Source organism: Mustela putorius, unplaced genomic scaffold (assembly GCF_011764305.1).
Source record: "Mustela putorius furo isolate JIRA1106 unplaced genomic scaffold, ASM1176430v1.1 tig00003867_pilon_pilon_pilon, whole genome shotgun sequence".
NCBI lineage: Eukaryota > Metazoa > Chordata > Mammalia > Carnivora > Mustelidae > Mustela > Mustela putorius.
This window is the reverse complement of record NW_025422019.1, coordinates 14,099,458-14,122,025: the sequence shown is the minus strand read 5'-3', so window position 1 is coordinate 14,122,025 and position 22,568 is coordinate 14,099,458. Positions and strand designations below refer to the sequence as shown.

The window sequence follows — 22,568 nt, the reverse complement described above, 5'->3', positions numbered from 1 at the left end:
AATTAACAACCTTTAGACCTAAAGACAAAGGTCCCAATTGCTTCCACCTATTCTCCAGATTCTTCAGAATCTGGCCTGCGTATCCTCCTATTCTTCCCTAAAGTGAGCCTCTAGTCCAATCACATAGATCTACACATTGTTCCCTGTTATGCTCTGCTCTATCCCCATGCCTAAAGAACCCTGCACAACCCAATCCTAATGTCTTTTCTGTCCTGCCTATTGTAAGGTCCAGGTCAAAATAATACTGTGTTACATTATATATGAAGAAGACCAATCAAGTTACATGACTGTGTGTACTGTAGTAACAATAAATTGAACAATTTTTCCTGAAGATTGTCAGTCTTAAAAAAAAACAACTCAAAAAATATTAGCATTTTGTTCCATTCCAAGTGGAATTTTCTATGACTCTAAAATAAGGCATCACTAAAGTTACCTTCATACTTAAGGTATATTAATTGAATTCCATATTTAAACTTGAATGATCACTTGGTCTGGTAGCTTTCCAAATGTTTTGTTTCTGTTAATCATCAGGTGAAGATATTCAAACACTTTTTAGCAGAAAAATATTTTCTACAAATTAAATTATAATGCAAAAGCCCCCAAAACAGAACTGTTTTAGCTGAAGCAGCAAAAGAGTCTAAGAACCAGAACCATGCGTGCAACTCTACTTCCTCTCACCCTTCACAGGATCCTCTGCAAATCAGTTTGAAAGCTACTTATCCAGTCCAATTTCCTCATTTTGCAGATGAGTATGAAATAAATGAAATTAGAACAGCCATATTCCTGGTCTCCTGATTCCCTATTAGCTGTACTTCGAACTTTCATCACCAGGCTTTTTTATCTAGTGATACTCAGGTATCTTTAGGAAGACATCTACAGATATCTAACAGAGAGCACAAGTTTTTTACTGAGCTAATACAAGGCAAGGGAAGAGCTTATAAATCATATTAGGTATTTTATTTACCGAAATTAAGAACTGATGCTAGAAACTACAATTGGGTAATTTGAAAATCTTTATCATAAAAGAATCTATATCTTAAAGTGCAGTGGTAAGCCTTTAAATGGCCCTTGACTTTAAATGAACAGTACATAGACTAGAATGGTATTATATATATAATTGGGAGCAGTTTCTCCAATCTAAAGCTTCTAACAATTCAAAAATAGCAAAAGGTGTAATACAGCAAGTATATTCTTACATGCCTAAAACAGTGTAATTCTATCATAGCAATGAAGAAAATATCTGATTCAAAGGCTAAAGACATGAAAGCAAAAAAGGCATTAGGAGGAATTTCTTTCTTTACCTCACACTGAGGAAACGAGCATTCCATCACAGGTGCAAAATAATGCAGGGCAAGGTATGAGAGAAACACTGAGACTGGACTTCATAATCTTTAAAATCTGATGGTTTTAAAGAATTATATGGAGAAGAAGAGAAAGGCTTCTTTATTCCCTCCAAAAACAAAACCCTAAGTTAATCATTCAAAGAAAGTAGCCTCACAGGTAGACATATTCTTACCAAAGAACATTGGAATATCCAACTTGTCTTCTCTGTCTACTTTTCTCTTAATCATAACAATATAGACAGCATAGAGCATAGCTCCAACAAGAGACCAAATGGAACCTGTAAAAATCAACATAATGAATTAATGCATTTGTTCATTAACTCATTCAACACACACTTATTTAAAACCTATGTGTCAGATGTGATTTCAAGAAGTACACAAATATGAAAAAATAAAAGTAATCCCACCTCCCTCATGCCCTTCAAGAGTAGAGGAAGAAGTTTAACGAGTGAACAAATGCATGCAAAAACATCCAATGATCTAGCCAAACATGCATGATATAATATTAAAACTCATATAAGCAACACTTTGTTTCTAAATTCTGAAACGCAACTTCATATTTTCCCCTACATAAACAATTTCACCTGACACTGTCTGGCATAACAATGTTTCCTTCCATCTCTAAGCCACTGCTTATACAGTCCTCCCCACTGTGACCTATCATCTTTATTACATATTCCACTACCATCTTCAAAGCCCAGTTAAAATTCCCACTTCTGCCACAAAGCATCTCCCTCTCCTCCATGAACTTCCATCCTCCTTGTCTTCTATTTTAGACCACTTAATACTTACATGGTTAGTATAGGATTATTTATTCTCTAGTGGTTTCATTTTATAAATCTAATGATTAAAATCAAGAACTCCTTGAAAACTGCAAACACATTACTTATACTTTCTATTGTTCTAAAATATCTAACATAATAGAAGGTAGTATAGGCATAATAAATATTGGTTCTCTGAATAATTAACTCATTCTCAAAAACATTTTGGTAAGTCCTTAAAAATAGCTAAATTAATGTGCCGTCTGGCAAGTGACCACATTTAATACTTTAATTATCCAAAAGTCCAATGTTTTATTAAATCTATTTTTAAAAATTATTCTAAAGCATTTTTAAAAAGCAAAAAGAAAGCCTATCAATAAAAATCTCACACATATACAACAAATACGTGTATTGTTTTACATATACAAAGTAGCTCTGGCCGAGAAAGAGGTGATACAGTTCAAGGCATGGCTCACTGGGCAGTGACCAGAGATGATTTAGAAAGCACCGTTCCATTCAGTGAACTTCAAATGTCTAAACAAAGTATCCAGAGGGAAACCATTAAGATGGGTTCTGATTATCTTTGCTTTTGCTTAACCTAAACAATGGATCAAAACTGAGTGTTCACCTTAGAAGTAAATTTTTAGACAAGAAACATGAGTGAATCACAAAATTAGTGAGTATAAGTGTAACAGAAACAGAGTATTTGCATAGTCTCAATGTATCTCCCCACAAGATGCTTATTACTTACAAAGAAAAAAATGTGTAACTTTACACTGGAGCAACCTAGCATACACTACCTTAAAATTAACTAGTCACTAGTACCGGGACAACACCATGTGCCTTCTGATATGGTATGTGGATCAGGACAATTCTAATATTACTTCCATGGCATTCTTACCAAAATACTGTATTGTATTCTTACCAAAAATACACAACATAAATTTAACCATAAAGACGTATCACACAAACCAAAGTGAGGAACATTCCACAAAACAACTAGACAGTATCCTTCAAAAGTGTTAAGGTTATAAAAGACCACCACCACCACCACCAAAAAAGACTGAGGGGCAGTTCCAGACTAAAGGAAACTAAGGAGACATGAAAACTAAATGCAACAAGTGATACTGTACCAGACATTAGTGGGAAAAATGCTGAGAGTTAAAAAGGATATACATACAGACCAGATAATTTAATTATAATCAATGTTGGAGTGCTTGGATAGCTCAGTTGGTTAAACAGCAGAGTATTTGCATAGGGATAATAATATCAGTTTGGGTTCAGGTCAGGATCTTACGGTTGTGAAACTGAGCCCACATCAGACTCAGCATTGGGCATGGAGCCTCAGATTCCCTTCCTTCCTCTCCCTCTGTCCCTCCCCAGGCCCTGTCTCTCTATAATCTTAAAAAATATATATATATATTTATATATATACACACACACACATACATATATATATATATGATAGTCAATGTTAATTCCTGACTTTTATAACTATACTTCAGTTATGTACATAGTTAGCAGAGAATGTGAGTGAAGGCTATATGAAAATTCTGTAAACTATTTTTGAAATTTTTTACATTATTTCCAAAGGAAAAGTTAAAAAAAGACCATGTTAGTGCCTGACCTCTGTATGTGTGTGTCTGCACACACATGCACATAAAGACATAATGACATGCACAAAATTTTCTTGTATACTCTTAACAAAAAGAATGCAGAGTCACATACTTACCTATTGTATCTCTTCCAGCAGATTTTTCAGACCCCGACAAGTTTACCAGCACAACACCTCCAATGCTATGGGAATAATAGGATTACTGATGAGCAAAACAATAAACTCCTTAAAAAGGGATAATAATAAAGATAAAAACTATTTACAAGTGATCTAGACTACTCTCAAAACTGGGCAAAACTACAACTGCCAAAGAATTTAGTGATTTAATTAATATTCGAACAATATGAACAGGACAGAATAAGTGCTATACTTGTATTCATTTAATTCTCACAAAATGTAGAAATTACTTTATAATAAAGGTATTATTGCTACTACCATTACCATTTTACACTTCAGAAAACAAATGCACAAATATACAAAGTAACCTGACCAAAATTACATAGCTGGGACTGAAACTCAGCCAGTCTGCTTCTAGGTAAGTACTTTGACTTCCTATGCTACCTGCTCTTTTCAGTTAACCAACTTGTCTACCCTCTTCCAAACTTTTTTTTGAAGATATACATATAGTATATCCATGCACATCTTGCAATAGCACTAAATCTTGCCTACTGATAAAACCTAAATTAGCAGTAAAATTCTCCTTAAATGTTTAAATGATTAATTAATTAATGGATGATAAAAGGCTGAATTAAAGATGTAGAGAAATCCGAGATCATTCATTCACTCAGTTGTTATTTACTGAAAAAAATTTTCAAGTTATTATTTACTGAGCTAATCACTGTGTTACAGGAGCAAACAGAACAGATGTAGTTCCTGTTCTCAGGGAGCTTATAACTATTGTCTATTTCTATGGCTCTTGTAATTGTACATATTTTTAAAGCAGATAAAATAGTGTTAACTTTTTTAAAAGCCATTCTAATTCTTTAACTACTGATGCAAAAAAACTAAGTGACACAGGAAAGGAATATTAAAAACATTTTTTTTTGCCTTATGGAATTATATCATCCTAAGTCAAATCTAGTGCTTACATTAAGTATTTGTGTCTCTCAATTAAATATTTTAATTTTCTGTTAAACAATCATTGTTTAAATTCAACTATTATTTATTGAGCACCCACAACATCCTAGAAACTAGAGGTTTCAATTCCATTTAGATAATAATAATCACAATGACTAACTATATTGAGCACCTACTATACATCAGACCCTGTTGCTAGCACTTTTAAAGGTTTAACTCATTTAACACTCGTAAGAATCCTCTGAGACAACTCACTAGTATTCCCAACTTACAGGTGAGGAAACTGTGACACAGTGAGGCAAGAAACTTGCCCCAAACCACAAAACTAGTAATGATGGAGACAGGACTGAATTCCAGAGAGCTTAGATGGGGAACACCCGCTTTTTTGTCTCTAGACTGATAATGTGAGACTTTTTAGCTTATCAGATTTCCTTCAAAATTGTTGCTATGTCAAATTCTTTTTATAACCTCAGAAACTGAATCTCATTGCACAAGACTACTTCAAAACAAAGTATAATCAATGTTCAATATAGTATTAAGAACATGTAATAAATATATTAAATATTCTAAGTAATAATTTTTCTAGACCACAGGTCAAGCAAACTTCCTCAAAGGAACAAACAGTAAATATTTTCGGTTTGCAGACCATATAGTCTGTTGCAACAGAACTATCATTATGGTGCTTAAGGAGCCATAAATAATACGCCAACAAATGAGAACGGATATTCCAATAAAACTTTAAGAAAATAGGAATCAAGCTAGCCTTACACTGCTGACCCCAGTTCTAGATCTACTTTAATGAACTCTGTCAAAATTTACAAAGTCAACATTTTAAAACTATTTCCTTCTTTTTTAAAACTTTATATTAATACAGTAAAAAGAAAAGTTAAAAATTGGCATGAATTTTTAATAAAGTTGAATAAAACCTCATTTACTTCCCCAATATAAATCTATCACATTTCCCTAATACACAAATACGTTTGGCTAAAACAATTAGTCAATCATGCAATATGATAAACTTCTATTGGTCATAAAATCTAAATAATAAATTAGTTATAGTAAATTAGTCAACCAGTCTAACCTTGGAAACTACCATGATTATATCAATAAAGGAGAAACACATCAAAATAAGAGTACCTCAGTCCCCATTATAATAATTTTTTACATACATTCCCTCTGAACTTAAAAACAAGTCTGGAAAGTAGATACTATCAACATTTTCTCACATAAGGAACCCTCTTGGAGAATTTAAGGGAACTGACAGAAACAAAGAACAAAGCTCTGATTCAAACCCCGCTCTGACAGCTAGGAAACATTACTTTCTCTATTAAATCATTCTACTACCTTCTCTGATTCCTGATTTTTTTCCTCAGTAAAACAACAGCTTTACCAAACTGACACATCTTTTTTGAGTACTGCTGGTAAGCAAAGCCCTAGGCTAAACTGTTGGTGGCAAAAATAAGTATAAAACAAGGCAGTGGCCTTTAAAGGTTTATAATCCACAGAAAAGTAAGACAAACACAAAGTTACATAAAAATAAAAGACTTAAATACAGTTATTGACGATACTGATGATATACAGTAATGCAAAGTTGCCAAATGATTTATATAGAAAATAACTGAAAGATCACTTGAGGCTGAGCCAATCAAGAAAGACTGCATATTTGACTTTCAGAAGTAGAAGTAAAACCCAAAACAAAAACAAAAAGGTAACTTGTTTTAGGAAAAGGAAAAAGGAACTTGGAGATAATGAGGATCAAGCTGCCACATTAAGTTAAATGTAAGCACCAGTACAATACATAGTATTATACCATCTGTCCTCCCATGAATGGGAGCGCCTTGGGATCCCTCCCTCCAGTTACTCTCCCCAGGAACACCTAGAAAACTAGTCAAAGATGTGACACAAGCTGAGTAGCATGCTGTCCATATAAAACCTTCTTTTATTTTTATCTTTCTCTGCCTATACAGTACACTATAATACAAACTATCCTATGTCACTATCAGAAATTTTTTAAACATTACATTTTTAAGCAGAATTAACTAGCTATTACACTATATTCTTACCTTAAAATTACAGCTAATAGTTTAGAAAGAGTAAATCTATCTCCACTGTTACTTGGAAACATTGCAGCAAGAATTAAGGTAAAAAGTCCTACAAGGAAAAAAGATACATCAGTTTAAATACTGTCAAAAATAGCCTTTAAACTAAACCATGCTTATTTTAACCACGCTTATTTTAACAATATAGCCCCGTTTACTTTAAACTAGTAAAAGAGTGAAATTGGGCACTCAGAGTAACATTATGACCTCATCATAGTCAAGCATATGTGCTCAGGTTAGTTTTATAGCTTCAAAAATACTTTTCCTCTCCCAGATTTGGAAGGTAATTCAATTTTTTAAAATAAAACACCTTTCATAAGGTAAATTATGGCTCTGAAATAAGCAATTACATTTAGTCAAAGGGTCTAGAAAAAGATCTTCAGAAAGAATGTGAAAGGAATGACTATAATATAAAGAACTAGCCTATAAAACTTTAATGTTTTTATATTAAAAAAAAGTAAAATAACCAAAGGAATATAAATAGCACAAAGCTGCAGCATAAAATCACCGATATTATATAGTTACAACACACTAATGTACATCAGAATGAATGTAATAATTTATAAGATAAAAATGTGTATATGTGTGTGTGTATATATATATTAAAAAGAGAGTGTATATATAATATATATATAGCCAAATATAGATAGATAGATATAACAGAAATAGATTTTAATTTATAATGTAGATTTTAAAGACAAGTTTCTTACCAGAAGTTGAGGACAAAATATTAACTATAGCAACTTGTGTGTCTGAAAGTGCTTCTTGATATGACAAATTTGCCAGAAACCACTAAAAAAAAAAAGAAAACAAAGTGAAACCTAATGAATGACATGCTTATATCTGTCATAATTTATAGGTCCCTCTTTTACCCCCCTAAATATTTTATCATAAGAGCTTCTAGAAGTCGTCTTCTATTGAAAAGTCACTGACTTAAAAAGAGGGCATTTATAATTAGATTTAAGATCTTTGCTATTCAATGTCCCTTAAGAAATTAACAACAGTTTGTTAAAATTAGCATTCAGTTTTTTAAAAAATAAGGGTAAAACTGAATCAACTCAACTTTAAAATTTGCTTTATCCAAGAATTTCTAGCATTCTACTAAAGTTTATTTAAACAAAATTTAAATTTGGAGAAGTTCTCAAATATTAAAATATGTACAGACACTTCAACGAAGCAACAAAGAAATATGATCTTAGAGCATTACTAAAAGGTAGCAGATAGCTGAGTTTAATAGATTCCATTTAGTCTACACAGTACTCAAGGCAAAAGCCAGAGTAAAACTATAGCAAAGTCATTTTGATGGCACCTGTAATCTTCCGACTTCCCAGATAACTTCACTGGACTTTCTAAATAAGAAAATGAGGTAGCAGTTGCTAAGATGAGCAATATCAAACATATATGAAGTGCTAGAAAAAAGGTAGAAGATTCTGCTTTTAATTATCTTTGGGAGATCTATCTACAAGAACAGACAATAGATACAAGGTGATAATTAGCTTTCTTGACTCACTTTCCTTACCACTTTAACACATAAATACTGTGTTCATTTTCAAAACAATCTCACTGGTCTCAGCTAATGCACGATAAAGAAATAAAGACAGATCATTCAGGTAGCAGTCATTCAAAAATCATAAGAAAACATCATTATTTAGAAACTCTTCCTAGAAAGATCTTCCTATCCTACACTTCTCCCCATTCTCTGGTTCTCAAACCCATGGCACTCTCATGACAAAATTAGACCCATCCCAATTACCTTCCAATAAAAATTAACCTTACAATGTTTCCCTTCACTATTCCACAGTTGAGGAAACCACTTAGTAATAAATAATACATCACAAATAATTTATATATTTATTTCATGAGTGGTAAGTTATTTTAAAATTATCATTAAAAATATTCTAGGTAAACATTTTATGACCTAAATTATATTCTACAGAGAAAAATTAAAACATCATAAGCCCTCATGAGATAAAATATATTCAAGGAGGACTGGCAAATACAGGAAGTATTAACTCCTGCCCTGCACTGCACAATAAACTAGCCACTAGCTACATGTAGCTACTAAAGAACTGAAATGTGGCTAGACTGAATTGAAATGTTTAGCGACTAAAATTGAAATAATAACTGAAACTGAAATGAAATGGAAACTGAAGTAGAAAGGAAATGTTTAGAATATTTAGTACTAAAAAAATAAAAACTATCTCATCAATAATTTTTATATTGATAACATACTGAAGTATTTTACATACAGTGGGTTAAAAAAAACATAGTATTAAAATTAACTTCACTTGTTTCTCTTGATTTCTCTTTTAAACATTTTAAAAATTTAATTAATGTTTTTCTAATTGTAGAAAATTTTAAAAATACCTATGACCCCTGCATTTGAGGCTTGTATTTCTGTTGAACAGCACTGTTCTAAACCTTATCAAAGCTTATCACTCTTAAGTTGGGTTTCCAAAAAGCTATATACCTGGACCATATTACTCTGACTTTCTACAGAAGTGCCTTTAATAAAGACTAACATCATTTCCTACTCTTGTAACTTACTAAAGTTTTTTTTTTTTTTTTAAAGACTACTGAAGGTGGAACCATCCAAGTGCACACCAAAAATGAATAAACAAAATGTGGAATATCCATATAGTGATATGGTATTCACCCTTTGAAAGAGAAGAAAGTTCTGACACATGCTACAAGGATGAAGACTTTATGCTGAGATAAGTCAGTCATAAAATGAAAAACAGTGGGGTGCGGGGGTGGCCCAGTCAGTTAAGCAGAGAGCCTGCTTCTCCCTCTGCCTGCTCTGACAAATAAATAAATAAAATCTAAAAAAAAAAAAGAAAAGAAAAAACAATGTATGAGCCCATGCACACGAGGTACTCAAGAGTAATCAAATTCATAGAGAAAGAAAGTAGAATGGTGGTTGTCAGAGGCTAGGAGAGGTAAGAAAGGGGAGTTATTTAATGGATATAGAATTTCAGTTTTGCAGGATGAAAAAATGTTCTCTTGATAGGTGGTTGTGATCTTACCTAATGCTACTGAACTATACATTTAAAAATGGTTAAAATTTAAAAAAAGTTAAAATGGCAAATTTTATATCATGTATATTTTACCACAATTTTTAAAAAGGCTTTTTATATGCACATATGTATCTGTAAATCAGCATGCTATATGGAATAGTACCTATGTATTTATGTAACATTCTCAGAGTTGTGAGTTGGAAAAAAGTTTGCTTTATCCAATGAAGGGAAGTATTTTCTTTTAAATAGGCAATAAGTTGTGTAATTCAGGAGGTTTTTCTTTTTGCCTTTCCTTTTACCGATTTGCCTAGAGATGAATTGTGTGCTCATTCAAAGTAGCTTTCTTCCTCTTAATCGGAGTTCCTGATATAATCATCCCATTCCACACCCAGGTTCTTTCAACCACACACACACACTACTCATTTAATCTCTTATCTTTCCCCCTTTGTCTTTAACTTTTACTATATAGATGCTTTTATTATTCTTCACCTCAAGTGTCATTCAAAAATTAGGTAACACTGTGAAGTGTGTAAACCTGGCGATTCACAGACCTGTACCCCAGGGGATAAAAATATATTATATGTTTATAAAAAAATAAAAAAGAAAAAATTTAAAAGAAAAAAAAATTAGGTAACAAATGGTAAGTCTTAGTCTTGCCTCACATTCACTTAGAACAAGCAAACAAAAAAAATAATTAACAGCATAATCCAAATCCATGAGCCTTTAAATTAATTTTAGTATATATATCATTCTAACTCACAATGATTTTTTACTTGTACTGGTGAATATATTAATCAAGGTATCACTCAACTAGATGTTACTCAGGAAGAGGATGGAGAAAAATGGGCTCAGCAATGAGGCAAAACTGAGAAGTAAAAAAAATCTTATAATCAGGTTAATGATATTGACATAAGCACTGCATTATCTAGTGTTTAAATAAGAGCTCAGTACAAATTTAAATCTTAAAGGATCATACTAAACAACCTTGGATTAGACTGCTTCCAATGACATATATAGAAAAGAGCCCTGAAATCCATTATCAAATTCTAAATTTCAGTTTTCACAAACTCAGACAAGTCTAATCCCAGCTTATTCCAAAATATTTCCTGTATGATTATTCTATGTGAATTCTTCAGCACATTTTCAGTTTATCAATACAACAGGAAAGGTATTAACAATATAAGGAATTCTGTAGAAATGTTTACTATGAGTACTTGCTAAAATATTTGACCGCCTTTATACAAATTTAATCACAATTAAATTATTAATTAAACTGACCACAAATTACAAATTAGTTAATTATAATTAAAGTAATTAATTATATTAATTATAAATCCTGTCATTTATACAATTACAAAACCACTTATTTGACAAAATCAATGCATACAGTAAACTCTTACTTGGATATTTACTAGCCTTTGTATTTATCATAGTGTAAAACAATTATTAGTTATCCTGACCATGAAGCAATGCCAAATTCTGAATATATATAAGTAGTTGTTGTGTTAAGAGTATTGGTTGGCTTCTTTGAGGTATGATAAGCAAACAATGACTTTGATACACAAAGTCCACAGTATTTTTTAAAGTCACAATTAAGCAACCTAACAGTGTTACATTTCAATAGCATACTGCTGGCACATATATTGTCTTAAAATTCAAGTTCTAAACATATAAAAAAGAGAAGACCTACCACAAAGCAAAAAAAAAAGCTAATTTTTGCTACTTGAGTTGCAGTAAGCTTTCCCACAGTTTTGAATAAGGATTCTTGTTCTTTCACAGTAGGATGTGACATGCGAGACAACTTAGCTTCCAATGCATGGCTTGATGGAAGCTGTCGAATCTCCATGATATTACTGAACCTTACACGAGACTTTTTGGGAGCTTAAAAGGAAAAGTATAGTACAAAATCATTAACATCTCCCCTCACGTCCAATGAAAGTCACAAGTTTTAATTTACTGATAAATGCATATTCTTTAATCGACATATGATCAGACTTGCACAGCAAAGAAAACCAGAGTTATATTATTACCTGAGACAGTTCTACTCAAAGAGTTAACAGGAAGAACATTTTCATCTATCAAAAGGTTTTAAAATGAGACCAATATTCAAACAAGGGTTCTGCAACTGTATACATAAACAACTGCCTAGATCAGAATTATAGTATGGTTATTATTTTAGCATTTATGGTAAAACTTTATTTGGGCTTTTCTTCATAGAAAGCCAACTTATGAGAATTATGTTCCTGGTCAAGCATGCAGAACATTCCTCTAGAGGTCTATTCTTTGCAAGAGAGTATTATGCATGAATACTGCACTTATGCTGGAGCTGGTATTCTTTACTCAATTCACAGAACCAACAAAACCCATACAATTTGCTATTAGGAGTCTCAAATGGCATGGTTGAAGAGGATCTTACTCATTTATAAATATATATTTTATGTATTTATATGTATATATATGTATGATGAAACCACAGAGATTTCTAGTATTTGGAAATTATTTCCGGTTTAAATAAAAACTTCCAGTCAAACTCTGGAAGATTAGAGGCCAAGCCAATACCACATGGAAAAGAAGAAATGCCAGTTGATCCGAGTCCACCCCACAAAATCACTAAGTCTAGGGATGGCTTACATGAAGCTAAAATCTCCTCCCATTTCTAAGTTATAAAATTCTAAGTTTTGCTTACTTTCTTCAGTATCAATGTTTGTGTTCTCAGGTTTTTCACTTGGAATATCATGAAATTTCACAGGAACATAAAGAGGTTCACTCTAGAATGTAACAAAAACAGAAATAAATATAAACAGCAAGTAAAATGGCGGATACATTGGCTAAAATTTAAGTTGATGGAATGTAGACATAAATACCACTCAAAACACAGCTGTTCACCACCATATTCTGCTGTTCACCACAGCAGAATATTCTTAAAACGTTTTGGAAGAGCACTGGCACATTATATTTAACATTTAAATGTCATAAAAGCAGATCTCCTTCTCAAGCTAACAGATTAGCTCTAATTCCTTTTCATTTATTTTTTTAACAAATACATGGTGAGGTTCTACTACGTCAGAAACTGTTCTAGATCCTGGGGATATAAGACTGAAAAAAGACAAAGTCTCTGTCCTCAATGATCATACAGTTTAAAGGGGAAGGTAGACAATGAAGAGATAAACAAGATCTAATATGTATGTGTATTTGCCAAATGTTTTATCTTATTCAACTAAAGATTCAACTAAAAATTAAGATTCCTGAAAACCATTAGAGGATTAACAGACAAGAAAAAACAGCTACCACTTATCAGTTCTTACAATGTACCAGTTACGAAGTCCAGAGCAGTTAAACATGTCTTTCTCATTAGTCCTCATAACAACCTCATAAAATGGCATTTTTTAAAAACTTTCCTAGAAACAGAGATATAAAATGATCAAGTGGTAGACAACAGCATTGCCAGGTTTATCTAACCATGCTCTAAAGGTCTATGTTTTTAAGTGTTTCTGAATTCCTCTACTGTTTTTACATATGTTCTTTAAATGATCTATATTTAAGGCATGATTGTCCAACTAAGCTGTTTCTTAAATTAACAGAAAATGTTTTCTATTTAATTCTCTTTTAGTTCTTGGTATAGAACTCTGCCAATAAAAACTATGCAGTAAGTGAAGAGGCAATAGGATCTGAAAATTGACAATCTCTTTGTTACACTGAACTTTTCATTATAGCATTTGGCCCAGAAAGATGTGACATACCCATATTACTGATAACAGCAAAAATTAGTATTAGAGTAGGTAGAAGAATAGTCTATCACCTCAACTCTGCCTTCTACCCTGATAGAAACAACTGATATTAATTTTTCTGATGCTTAAGATACCAGAGAAATGGAATGATATTTTCTCTAAGCTTCAGAATACCTTTAAAATACCTGGTAACCTACCTTGCATGCAACTATAGTTCTAAAAGCCAGACAAGCAAAAAATTGCACTGACAATAAGGCCACAAAGCTAATGGTTTAATAAACTGATGTTAAACTTTAGAGTAACTTTAAAATTTTTCTCAGATAGAATGCCACATTTGGAACAATACATCTTAAAAGAGAAGCCTTAAGTATGGTCTAAAAAAAAAAAAAAAAAGATTTCTAAATACTTTCTCTCAAACTGGATTATAAATGCTTAAAATAAGTAAATATGTTAATTACTTTACTTACACACTACTTATTATCTGTCTCTTCTGCCCTCCCTGAACACACACACACTCTCAAATACTAGGACATAAGCTGCATATTTCTAGAGCCTAGAACAAGTGTGTAACACTTAGAACGCCAGGAAGGTGCAGTTGGTTGAATATCCAACTCTTGCTTTAGGCTCAGGTCATGATCTCAGGGTCATGAGCCAGAGCCCTGCTGGAGATTCTTTGTCCCTCTCCCTTGGCTCCTCCTCTTCGTGCTCTCCCTCTTCCTCTAAAATAAAAAATAAATCTAAAAAAAAATGCTCTTAAAATTTTGTGGAAAAAATCTATGGAACAAATGAACAACTGGCTTATATATTCTCAGTGTCAAACAAATGTATTTGCTTCTAAGTGATGATAATAATGAACACAAAGTGATGAACCTAGTAAGAAACAAAGGACAAAGGACTATCCCTTAGGATTTTCACTCCTTAATCAATGCCCCCCTCCCCTCTCTCCTACAGGGCTGAATTGCTTACTTCTGGGTCCCAAGAAACAAAGTACCATATTACAATTCTTATGGCGGGCACCCAATATTAGGATATATCTACATCCTAATATAGTGGTGTTATAAAGCTATTTCAGTCCTTCCTATCGTGGCTCAACTCCACCCATTCCAATCCTGATGAGAAAAAAAGCACTTACCAAAGAACTATTCATAGTTGTATCTGTTGTGCAAGCAGCAAAGTAACCCTCAGCATCTGCAAACTACAGATAACAGGACATAAAATTCAATTAAATTCATGGTATAAAGTAAGGCTGTTGTCAGTCACACTCAATGGAACAGAATAAAAAATCCATAGTATTATACGGATATACTTATTATTAATCATAATAGAAGCTAAGGCCAAGTATTCAATTACGCAAAGTAGGTATTATCATCTTCTTTTTACTGATGAAGAAATAGGCTGAGAGATCTCATCTAAGTAACAGAGCCAGGATTAAAACCAAAGTCAATCTAAATACAAAATTTATGACCTCTGCATAATACCATTTATTGTAGCATTTCAGATAAGAAGGTAAAGGATGGGAGGGTTTGTGAAAGAGAAATAACTTCTTAGTGTTATCATGATAATAGTAATAACATCAAGAACTCCCTAAAAGATTAATGGACTGGATTGCACTTGGAGAACCCTACGCTAGTGCTACTGCTATACAAGCATGTTTTTATTTACCCACAGCTACCCTATTATTATCCTTGTTTAAAGTCTGAAAAGGTTAAATAACTTGCTCAAGGTCATAAAATCAACAAATGAAAGAACAAAACTCAAACACCAGAGCCCATGCTCTTAAAAGAATTCCTGTGTCAATAAAGAGTCACTGTAGAAAAATGAACAAAATATAGACAACTCCAAAAAGAATTCTACTGTGAAATAAATATATTAAAAAAACAATAAGGAGTCAATGTAGAAAAATGAACAAAATATAGGTAACTCCAAAAAGAATTCTACGGTACAACAAATATATTAAAAAACACCAAAAGCATGCAGAGTAAACAAAATATCATTATTCACCTATCAAACTGGTAAACATACGGATTGTGATAAGGATTTGATCTCATGTACTGCTAACAGAGATATGAATTACAGACTATAATTTAGCAATAGGAAGCAAAAGCCTGAAAAATGGCATTACTGTTTATCCAGCAATTAAACTTTGGGGATTTCTCTTAAGTAAATAACTACAGATGTGTATAAAGATATTCCTATTTACTTGCATCAAAAGAAAAAGTGGAAATAATCAAACTATCAAGGAACAGTTAAATAAAATAGAAAACATAGTAGCAGATGTTTATTTATTAGCCTGGAGAGGTATTAATGATATACTGTTAAGTAGAAAGTAAAATCAAGTTAGACAATGATATAGCCTAACGTGACTTCTACTATAATTTGAAATATATGCATGTAAACACATAGCTACAGAAGTATCATATATATATACAGTGGTTGCAGAAAGGTGAGATTATGGACAGACTATTCTTATTCTTCATGTTACCATAAATTTCTCTTCAACAATGAACATGTATCACTACTACAATCTAAAAAAAAACTTAATATTAAAAAATGTTCTAGGAATACTAAATTACACAGAAAGTTGTTCATGATATACCACTAAGAACAGAAAGCCAACTGTAAAACAGGACATAATAGTATAGTTACACTTTTGTAAAAAATAAAATAAAAATACACACATGAAAAAGAATAACAGGATATAGGTCAAAATACTCTGGAGTTATTCCTTGAGAATGGTAGAATTACTATTTTCTTCTTTTTGTTCCTCTGTATTTTCTAAATGTTCAGTAATGTACATGCATTTCTATAATATGTATGTATTGCTTTTGCAAAGTAAAAAACAAAAGTTTTCATTAGAAAAGACGAGAAATACTACTAGTTAATGCACAGAAAAGTACACATAAAAGAAAATAATTAATAGAGAAAGAAAGTATTTGGGAGGAATGGGGAATAGTAGTTATTACTTAATGGGTACAGAGTTTCTGTTTGGGATCATGAAAAAGTTCTGGAGATGGACAGTGGTAATGGCTGCATAGCAAAATGAATGTAGTTAATGCCAATAAACATTTAAAATGTTCACTATCTGCCACTATACATTTAAAAATGGTTAAAGTTGTAAATTTTATATCATATATACTTTACTACAGTAAAAAATGAGGGGCAAGAAAAAAAGGGCTAAAATGGTAATGTATATCCTATCAAAATTCTTTTTAAAAAGGGGAAAGAATTGAAAAAGAAAATAATTTAAGAGTCAGTTCTATAGTCTTCACTCTCAAAAATTTAGTTTCTACTTCTAGAAGATATATCACTATATACACTGCCATTTCTGTAAACAGTGTCAATCAGCATGTTATGTTACATCAAGGAAAGAATATAATTTTGTTAGCCAAACATCTGAAAGATGGCTTGAAATAGCCTATATTCATTTTAATAAACAAAACCTTGCTTTACTTTACTTCTAACCAGCAACTTTACAACTATTTAGATGCTACTCATCTAGTATGCAAATCACCAAAGACTCCAGACAGTCATCATCTTCTTCACTTTTATCTTTTATCTCCACATTAATGACTTGGGCTAGTTCAATATTTTTAACAATCCAAAGGATATTGGGATAAGGGAAAGAAAATGATTATATATCTTCGATTTCTCACAAGATATTATGATACCAAGTTGATTAAAAGAATAAATTTAAAACTTTGGACAAAAGTACGTTTTTCTTATATCATGCTATCCTCAATTAACTGAACCACTCCGAATCTGACTGTCCTTCAAGAAACTAGTAACTTTAAACTTTGTAAAACTAAATCCCCTCTCCCACAAATACTTAAAATTTAAAACTTACAAAAGCAGCATGCTTTCCTCGAAATCCTCTTGTACACTGTTGTCTCCATGGCTTCCAAATAATAAAGCCCAAAAGGTATAAAACAAACATAGATGTTTTTGCAAAGGTGCTGAAGAATGGCTTGTTGTACTGAGTAAAAACATACTGGAGAGGAAAAGTGTACATAAACTATGAGATGACCTTAAATCTTATTACTTATCTCCAACAAAATAAGGCTATTACATGATTTTTGACTCTAGAAGTTCATGTGGAAGGGAAGATCAGAAGAGATTACAAAAATACTTTATACTCATTTCTAAATATTATATTTGCTTGTATACAAAGGATAATATTCCCAAACAAAGCAGCATCAACTTCCAAAAAAAATTTTGTTCCACCTTCATTAAAATCCTACTATGCACGAGTACTTGTGCTAGGAGCTAAGGAAAAATAAGACAGCCTTTCCTTTCATATATATATGAAAAGTACACAGCATAATATGCTAAGTACCACAACAGGGGTGTACCGGTACCATGGGATTACCAAAGGGAGACAGACCATTTTGAGGATTGTGGAAGATTCCTAAGAGAAGCTATTTTTGAGCTGCATGTGTAGGGCTGAATAATAGCCCAGAGGAAACAGCATAAAGAAAGGCAATGAAGCAGAATGGCATATGAATAAAACTGCATGAAGGTTAACGTTACTAGGAAGTTATATAAAACCTATAATCTTCATTTAGCTTAGAATTCATGATTTTTTTGTTTCATTAAAAAAAAAAAAATTTCCTAGTTACGTACACTGAAAGGCCTAAAAAAATAACCCAAAAGAAATGAGCACCTATAGAATCCAGAGGTGTTCTGTATCATCTTGGAATAAAAGAAACCATGGGTTCTTAAAGAAATGATCAAATCTAAATATGGGGAAGAAAATTATCAGATGAACCTGGGGCATCTTGCACCAGAAAGGACGTTAAAGATTAATAGGGTCATACTGAAAGGACAATTTGAAGAGGCTCCACTGGTCAAAGATAGTAAAGTTTAAGTACCAAAAGGAGTAACTACAATTGTCTGAAACATATGAAATACACAAAAATCCATGAATGTATGATGATACTCTACAGGATCCAGTACCATCAAGGTATTTTTTTTTTAATGACCAAGGTATTTTTTTCCTAAAAACTGAACCTGAATCAAACCAGGACTTTACACTTAACTACCATTTTACAGGAAATAAGGGAAAAGGAGGAGCAAGTTAAGTGATACCCCAAAGAAATAAGCCAAATTTGAAATGCGTTCTATGCAGTGAATCTGTGTGTCCCCCCAAAATTAATATGTTAAAATTCTAACTCCCAATGCGATGATATTAGGAGGTGGGGCCTTTGGGAAGTGATTAGGTCTAGTGCAGAGCCCTCATGAAAGGAATTAGTGCCTTATAAAGATACCACAGAGAGCTTTCCTGACCTTCTGGCCTTTTGAGAACATATTTACAAAGACGGCCACCCAAGAACCAGGAAGTGGATCCTCAGCAGATACCTAATCTGCCAGTGCCTTAATCTTGAACTCTCCAGCCCCCAGAACTCTAAGAAATAAATGTTTGTTGTCCTGAGCCAACCAGGCTAATGGCAGTCTTACTGTGGCACCCCAAACGGACTAATACAGTGTGATATATCCTATAGGAAAAATGATCCAGTTTTTCCAACAAATCATTAGCATGGTTTAAAAAAAAAGGTGGGGTTGGGGGAATATAGTTAAGGAATGAAAGCAACATAAATTTGAATATGGACCAAGTAACAGATGATCTTAAAAATTATAATTAATTTTATTAGAATATAATTTTGTTAATAAAATGGTGATTCTATTTTTAAAAATTAGGACCTTTTCAGTTTGAATTGAGTATGAAAGAATTTACAGGTGAACTGACAAGGGCTAGAATAGACTTTAAAATACTTCAGGAAAACATGTCTGGAGAAGGGTTAATAAGAGAAGATGGGCAAAATTTAATAGTTGTTAGGTATATGAAAATCCATTATACCATTCTTTCTACTTCGTATATGTTAGAAAATTTCTTTAATGAAAAGGTTGATCTACTTGTTGAAATACACAATGTTATCTCAAAAGTTCGATGTGCATATTTGGCTGAAGAATTAGACATATTACATATACTCTTGGGTAACAAAACTATAAAATATCCTCTTACTAAGAGATACAGATTGCTAAATTTTAATTTGACCAGATCCTCTCTGTCCTAAATTTTATTACCTGACAAATAAAAAACAAGCTATTCATTTAAAATTAAAATAAAGTTTTATAGATAAGCTTATTTCCCCTTCAACATTACAGAGATTTTTTTGTGGTTAAACTACAGAATGTTCATCTAAAGAAAAAAAAAGGTTACAGAAAATTGAAAAATAATAAATGGCTTGTTGTATTCCAGAGCCTACTTCCAAACTGGTGAAAAAAGCATTTACTCATTGGCTATAATGACATAGCTAAGTCACTATTTACTTAACTATGATGTGAGATGACCAGCAGTAGCAAACTGCTTCTTTTGACATTTAAATTCATTTTATAAATACTATTTCCTTTTGTATATTAGCCTTAAGACTACAACATGTAAGTTGAAAAGCAGTAACTTCTGAAAAAAAAATTTCACATCTTTTTATAGAGATCATTAGCCAAATAGAATAAAAAATCTACATATATAATTAGAAAGAAAAACGACTTTGTGCACTCAAAGTAACGCATTACTATCAAGAGGACACTGATAAAAGTAAAATTTAACTGAATGCAATCACCGTATACCTTGTATTTCACAGTGTTTGAATCAGCAGATGTATAAATGTGTATGCACCCATGCAAATGCATTATAGTGACCTGTACATGGAATCTCTGATCACTTTCACCCACCTGTTCAAAAGCATTCTTTCTTTCCACTAAATGGTGACAAAAGGCTGTACATCCTAGATACTTGTTCCACTAGAAAATATTACTTATAAACAAAGAAATTGAATTTAGAAAGAAAATAAGATAATCGAATTTTTAAAATAATCCTCATTTTTTAAAATAACCCTCCCTAAAAGACTTAAGAAAACTGAAACAAAAACAGTATCTTTTGTTTCAACTAGAACTGACATCAATTCACTTATCAAAGAACATAATTCAACCACATTCAAATTATTGCTTTAAGTCAGCATGAGAGATAGAAATGATTATCAAGATACCCCAGATGAGCAGCAGTATTACTATAATGCAATATCATTCCTAGACAAAAATTACCTACCGAAGTAAGTTCGGAAGATGCGACCCATATCACATCAACAAGTAGGAGAATAACAATCCCAAGAGCCATTCGCCGGCGCTGAGTGAAACCACTGCTCTGGGAATTCACCCGGTTCATGATAAATACACACACCATTTGCAGTCTGTTTTTTAGAAAATACAAATCACAATAGAGAAGATTTTTTAAATGTAAAAATGAGAAAATTAGTATAAGAGAAACATTTGACATTTGTTAGCCAATGTTGTTGGAAAGTCACACAGCAGATTAAAAGTGGGGCTTACCTTACTTTAAAGGCCTTTCTAAGATCTTCAAGGGCAATGCCTGAAAACCTGGCAGATCTGAGCCTATAAGGAGGTGAAGAACTCAGCGCACCTAAAAACAGCCATAAAATGCTTATGCAAACATCAACCACTCAAAAAAAGGTTCATCACATCTTTTTTCTCTTAAAATTCAAAATGAACAAATGAAAGAAAAACACCAAATGCATTAAATATAACTGACACTCTTCTCTAGCTTCCTTATTCTCTGTATGTTTCAAATTATACTCCGAAAAGTACGTGGTCCAAGAAAAAAAAAAAAAAGCAATCTTTAATAAACGGCAATGGGTAAGAGTAGTCAGCTACTGGTTTAAAAAAAAAAAAAAAGGCAAAGCTCCTTCGAGTTTCGAGTTTCGTAAATCAAGAAACTCCATTCGCCTCTCGCTAGACAGGAATCCACCCCAAGACACACTGTCCAGACTGGCGCCCGTTTCTGTTTTTCCTGTCTTCGATCTCTTGGAGGGGAGTTTGACTGATTGACAGGAAGCGATTAGTTGTGAGTCTTGGGGGCGCGTTTCCAATCGTCTCACGTGGTAGAGTGCGGGAATACTTCTCGCTTCCCCACCCACCCTTGCCTGTCACTGCATCTAGTCTCTTTAGATCGAAAGAGCAACTCCCCGGAGACCAGTGAGAAAACAGCTGTTAAATGGAATCCTTCTCTTCTTTTGATGGGGGGGAAAAAGAAGTTAAGCCGGTGACACTCCCCCAGGGAGTGAGAAAAAGCACGGAGGCGGCGCTCGAGCAGCTCCCACTAGTGTCGGGAGTCCAGACCAGGCTCACACGCCCCGGTCAGCCTTCCCCTCACGCGCCCCTTGGAGACCAATGCCACTTCGGCCAGGGAGCTTCCACCGACTCCAGAGCGGGGGGTGGGACCATTCATGGGCGCTCGGTCCCAGTTGGGGTTCCGGGGAATTTCGGGACCTCCCCTGCCTGCTTACCTGGCCTTCCTGCCCCGCGTTGGTGTCGTGGCGGCACCATGAGCGGCCTCGGCCCGGACCCGCCGCCGCCCAGCGCCACGGCCGCGGCCTCGGACTCACAGAACTGTCGCGGTGCCTGACATTGCGCTGGAGGGAGGTCCAGCCCCTGAAGCCGCGGTGTCCCTCGGGGCGAGGCTGCAGACGCCGCGCGGCCCCACACGACCCGGGAGGGCGGGGAGCCGACGAGTGGAAGGGACCGCGCAGGCAGCGATGGCCGCGGAGGCCCGGAGCTGGACCCCGGCCCCGCCCCCAGCCGGCCAGCCAGCCCCGCGGCCCCGCCCCCTAGCCCGACGTCGCCCGCGCGGGGTTACGTCACGGCGGCGCGACGGCGGACTGCGCGTGTGCGCGTCTCCAGGGTGACTCGGCGGCGTGGAGTGGAGTGCTGTCAGGCAGTGGGCGCGGAGCTCCAAGGCAAGGCAATGACACTGGGAGGAGCGGAGATGGAAGTAAAGCAGGGCGTGGTGGAAGAAGAGGGAAGCGGGAGTGGGTGGCTGGGGCGGAATGAAGGACGAGGGAGGTGGCCGGGCCTGTA

General features: G+C 34.0%; 1 protein-coding gene across 1 annotated transcript in view; it reads right to left on the bottom strand.

The window, feature by feature from the left end:
• SLC35F5 (solute carrier family 35 member F5) overlaps positions 1 to 22,276 on the bottom strand; it is a 36,852-nt gene extending 14,576 nt beyond the window's left edge. The window contains exons 1-11 of the mRNA XM_004773363.3: positions 21,998 to 22,276; positions 21,024 to 21,114; positions 20,743 to 20,884; positions 17,485 to 17,628; positions 14,773 to 14,835; positions 12,599 to 12,680; positions 11,603 to 11,793; positions 7,606 to 7,687; positions 6,860 to 6,947; positions 3,837 to 3,901; positions 1,517 to 1,621 (exon numbers count right to left, since the gene is read on the bottom strand). Of these exons, the coding sequence (XP_004773420.1) occupies positions 1,517 to 1,621; positions 3,837 to 3,901; positions 6,860 to 6,947; positions 7,606 to 7,687; positions 11,603 to 11,793; positions 12,599 to 12,680; positions 14,773 to 14,835; positions 17,485 to 17,628; positions 20,743 to 20,884; positions 21,024 to 21,114; positions 21,998 to 22,037 (1,093 nt within the window). The 5' untranslated portion in view covers positions 22,038 to 22,276. The remainder of the gene's footprint in view (positions 1 to 1,516; positions 1,622 to 3,836; positions 3,902 to 6,859; positions 6,948 to 7,605; positions 7,688 to 11,602; positions 11,794 to 12,598; positions 12,681 to 14,772; positions 14,836 to 17,484; positions 17,629 to 20,742; positions 20,885 to 21,023; positions 21,115 to 21,997) is intronic.
• Between the last annotated feature and the right edge of the window lie 292 nt (positions 22,277 to 22,568).